Source organism: Grammomys surdaster, unplaced genomic scaffold (assembly GCF_004785775.1).
Source record: "Grammomys surdaster isolate TR1022 unplaced genomic scaffold, NIH_TR_1.0 125603, whole genome shotgun sequence".
Classification (NCBI taxonomy): Eukaryota; Metazoa; Chordata; class Mammalia; order Rodentia; family Muridae; genus Grammomys; species Grammomys surdaster.
Window position 1 is genome coordinate 978,980 of NW_021620446.1, and position 4,587 is coordinate 983,566.

At 49.9% G+C, this 4,587-nt stretch overlaps 1 protein-coding gene across 1 annotated transcript in view; it reads left to right on the forward strand.

Annotated features, from left to right (window-relative positions):
- The window catches only part of Muc2 (mucin 2, oligomeric mucus/gel-forming), a 28,056-nt gene extending 23,831 nt beyond the window's left edge, over window positions 1-4,225 (forward strand). The window contains exons 42-50 of the mRNA XM_028786857.1: window positions 933-1,110; window positions 1,438-1,542; window positions 1,751-1,791; window positions 1,904-2,026; window positions 2,295-2,393; window positions 3,006-3,134; window positions 3,329-3,368; window positions 3,757-3,880; window positions 4,003-4,225. Coding sequence (XP_028642690.1) covers window positions 933-1,110; window positions 1,438-1,542; window positions 1,751-1,791; window positions 1,904-2,026; window positions 2,295-2,393; window positions 3,006-3,134; window positions 3,329-3,368; window positions 3,757-3,880; window positions 4,003-4,225 — 1,062 coding nt within the window. The remainder of the gene's footprint in view (window positions 1-932; window positions 1,111-1,437; window positions 1,543-1,750; window positions 1,792-1,903; window positions 2,027-2,294; window positions 2,394-3,005; window positions 3,135-3,328; window positions 3,369-3,756; window positions 3,881-4,002) is intronic.
- Window positions 4,226-4,587: the final 362 nt, after the last annotated feature.

A 4,587-nucleotide genomic window follows, 5' to 3' on the forward strand; every position in this document is an offset into this window, starting at 1 on the left:
CGCTATCCACCCACTCACATCTATCCATCCGCTATCCACCCACTCACTCATATCTATCCATATATCCACCCAAGCCATACATCTGCTCATACATCCAACTACGTATGTATTATATATCCATCCAATTACCCATCCATCATCCATCCATCCATTAATCTATCCTTCATCCATCCATCCATCATCCACTCAGCCATTCATTCATTCATTCATTCACCCACATATTCTACACCCATTGATCCACCCAACCCATCTGAACCATTTATCCTCTATCTACCCATCTGGTATCCATCCATCTAACTACTCAATCTATCATCCACGTATCTTATATGTCTTTTGCTCATTCCCACTTACCCACTCTCAATCCATCCATCATCCACCCATCCACCATCTATCCATTATCTACCCATCCAAAAGCCTACCCATCATCTATCCAACCCCTTCCCCAACCATCCACTCATCTATCATCTATCCATCCACCTACCCATCCAACTACTCATCTACTATTATCCATGCAACCAACCACCAATCCAACACCCATCCATCCTTCTATCCACCCATCCATGAGACCATCCATTCATGTATCCACCCATCTACCCACCAGTCATATAATACTCTGACTAAATATAAGATGGCACGTTGGCTACTTCAGTGTTGTTTCCTGTATGTGCCCACAGCCATTGGTGGACTCTTTAGCTCAATTAAACAAATACCTTCAATAGACAATCTGCTGCACACCACACAGATGCTGATGGGTGCTGGTGAGCAGGTCACATCTGTGTGATATCAGTGCCTGAACCTGCCCTGTGAGTTCAGAGGTGGTGAGAGATACAGCTTTCTTACTTGACGTCTCATCTGGCTACCTCGTCCAGCCATTTTCTCCCTGCCTGGCCATAGGGATAGCCTGGTGCTAATCTAATCTTTCCTCTTTGCAGTTTGGAGAGCACTTTGAGTTTGACTGCAAAGACTGTGTTTGCCTGGAGGGTGGAAGTGGCATTGTCTGCCAACCAAAGAAATGTATTGGGGATAACCTGACCACATGTGAGGAGGATGGAACCTACCTTGCTGCGGAGGCCAACCCAGATGACAAGTGCTGCAACATCACCTCATGTAGTAAGGCCATCCCCGGGACACAGGAGCCATTCTCAGACCACTGGGGCTGATGCTCCTAGTGGAGCCAAACATGCCCACTGTAGTTGAGGCTTTCTGCCACTCCCTCGTTGGTGAGCTCAGGTTCTGTTCTCTCCAGAGGGTGATGGTAGTGGCTGTTGGATCAGGCCAGGAGCCCCTGCAGCAGGGACTGGTCCTGGTAGGCTCCACAGAGGCCTGAACTCATGCTATACAATGGTGTGTGTGTGTGTGTGTGTGTGTGTGTGTGTGTGTGTGTGTGTTCTGCTTGTGGGATCCATCCTGGTCACCACACTCCTGTTCTGCCTTCAGAGTGTGATACCAAACTATGCAAAGCTGAACGCCCCTCATGTTTGTTGGGATTCGAAGCCAAGAGCGAGCATGTGCCTGGGAAATGCTGTCCAGTTTACTCCTGTGGTAAGTGAGGCCAGCAGGGTAATGGAAGGTCACGGGTGGGACAGACTGTGAACAAGGGGCCAGTGGAGGGAACATGCTGTCTCCTTGGGCTTCTTTGTCATGGCTATGGCTGTGTATCCATCAGCCCTGAGCATCTGCTCAGATGTGTACACCAGGCTGAGGCTCAGGATAGCCTCTGATGGCTTTCCCCACTCTTTTTTTTCCCAAGTGCCCAAGGGTGTGTGTGTGCACCAGAATGCTGAATACCAGGTGAGTTCTGAGCTGGGAGGGGACAGGGAGGATGGGTGGTGTTGCCCTTGTCTGAAGGTGGAGTGATGTGTGACGGTGTGTGTGATTCCCTTACTTCTGCCTCTTCCCAAAGCCTGGATCTCCAGTATATTCCGACAAGTGCCAGGACTGTGTATGTACCAACACCATGGACAACAGCACCCAGCTCAATATCATCTCCTGTATCCATGTGCCCTGCAACATCTCCTGTAGCTCCGTAAGTGTGGCTCCTCCCTTCTCTCCCACTGCCTGCCTCAGTTTACCCTCTTTCTATCTTCTAAGAGACATATGGCTTCACTCTCATTTACATGATTTGCCTTCACGTTTTCTTAAACTTTTTTTGCCAAACTGGGCCTGTATCTACCTCCCATCATGGCACTTGTTCATACACAGCCTTTCCCCGGGTGAATGATTCTATCGATTCCATGGTCTGGTTGGGTTCAGGGACAAGTCTTCGATCTCAGCCTCAACTCCTGTGTTCTCAGGGCTTTGAACTTGTGGAAGTCCCCGGAGAATGTTGCAAGAAGTGCCAGCAGACCCATTGCATCATTGAGAAGACCAAGGATCAGTACCTTATTCTGAAGGTGTGTGCACTCCTGGCTCCACTCACAAGCTAGTCAGCCACTGAGGGCAAGGCTAGGGTGACTTTGGGCTTGAGTCATCTTAGATCCCACATAGGTTAGTATGTGTCACCATATTTGGGTGGCTAGAAACAACGTGTATGGCTGCTCCATTTCTGGAGCTCTGAAGTGCGAGGTCAAGGCTGGCAGAAGCTGTGAGGGGTCCTTCCTGCCTCCTCTTCTTTGGGCTCCAGGGAACACTGGTTTGTGTTTGCATCACCTCTGATGTAGCAGTCTCCTTCTATCTGAGCCTATGCCTCCTGTTCTATCTCTTAAAAGGATGCTCACTCCTGGAGTTAGGACCTCCTTGATGTAGGGTGATCTCCAGATTATTTTCTTGAGCTTTTCAAAGATCATTTTCTTGTTCAGAATCACTTCCTAGTTCACAGGTTAGACCCAGGTTAGAGATTTTTGTGTTGTGTAACTACAGGCAGGTAAGCGGCTATCTCCAAGGCTCTAATGGGCGTCACTTGTCCAGTGACTCTGGACCTCCTTTCAGTGAAGCTGTACCTCCCAGGTCTTCCTGGGCTGGCCTCTGGTATACACTTGTTCATCCTTATTCTGTTGTGTCCACAGCCTGGGGAGATACAGAAAAACCCCAACGACAAGTGTACCTTCTTCAGCTGTGTGCAAATCAACAACCAGCTCATCTCCTCGGTCTCCAATATCACCTGCCCTGACTTCAGCCCAAGTGACTGTGTTCCGGTGAGTGGGACCCCTCTGGCCCTGTTCATGTATACTCTGTCAGGAGCAGGGAACCCTGATGCATCAGCTACCTGGTTTCCAGGAGGCTTGTTCCATATCCTCCTGTAGGACAGTCCTTATACACCCATGGCAAGAAGGGTCACTCACCTGCTGGGGGTGCTCTGGGCTCCTTTCTCACTCCCCTTTCTCTTCAGGGCTCCATCACATACATGCCTAATGGCTGCTGTCAGACATGTGAGTACAGCTGGAAGCGTTGGGTGATGGGTGGGCTTTACTCAGAACCTTGAGCAGGAAGACACAGGACAGGGTGCTTCAGGACTCCTGCCCCTGCTGTGTCTCCTACACTCATGCGGATGTAGAGGAATCTGAGTCTCCTTCCAAGGAGAGACTGGGTGGAGCCCAGCTGCAGGCTGGGACTCAGTTCCTAAAAGGAAAGTGGGACTTAGTTAAGGACTAGAGACATACTTAGAGAAGGGAGAAGAGACAGCACCAGAGAGGGAGATGGAAGGGGACGGGAAGAAGGGGACGGATAGATAGATAGATAGATAGATAGATAGATAGATAGATAGATAGATAGATACAGAGTCTTAGACCATCCCTTGACCTGCATCTCCTTCCACAGGCATCCCTAACCAGACCAGAAACCGTTGCTCTGCCATCACAGTCATGAAGGAGATTTCCTACAATGGCTGCACCAAGAACATCTCCATGAACTTCTGTTCTGGGTCCTGTGGGACTTTTGCCATGTGAGTCCCAGGCTACAAGTGTGAGATGGAGGGGTGGAGGAGTTCAAGGACAGGCCTCAAGGAGGGAGGACTCTGGCTGTTCTCAGGGAGGCTGGCACTCATTCTGCCCTTCTTGTCCCCAGGTACTCTGCCCAGGCCCAGGATCTGGATCACAGATGTTCTTGCTGCAAGGAGGAGAGGACCAGTGTACAAGAGGTTACCCTGGAATGCCCAGATGGCAGTGAGCTGAGCCATACCTACACACACATTGAGAGCTGTCAGTGCCAGGACACTGTCTGTGAGCTCCCACAAGCCCAGCAAGTCCGTGCCAGGCGTTCTAGTCCCCGGCTTCTAGGAGGGAAGTGAACGGGTTGTACCGTGCACATGCCTTCCCATCTTGAACCATCCTTCTGACTCTCTGAGCTTCTCCACTTCCAGCTTGGCTTCTCCTCTGCACATATTTATTTTCGGAGTTTCTGTTCCATCCTTTGCTTTCTGATAATAAACTCAGGCATAGCCACTTTGGTGTTGTGATTTAAGGTGGTTCTTCAAGAATTCGAACTGCCCACTATGTGGATAGCTTCTGGGAATTGGGTGGGGCCAGATAGTTTGGAAAGGGTCCTCAGGGAACCCTGGAGTCCAGTCACTGTTTTTTTTTGCACACCAGCCACAATATGACTCTGCCATCTCTAATAATTTCCCTTGGGCTCCTGGCTCTGTCTAGAGCA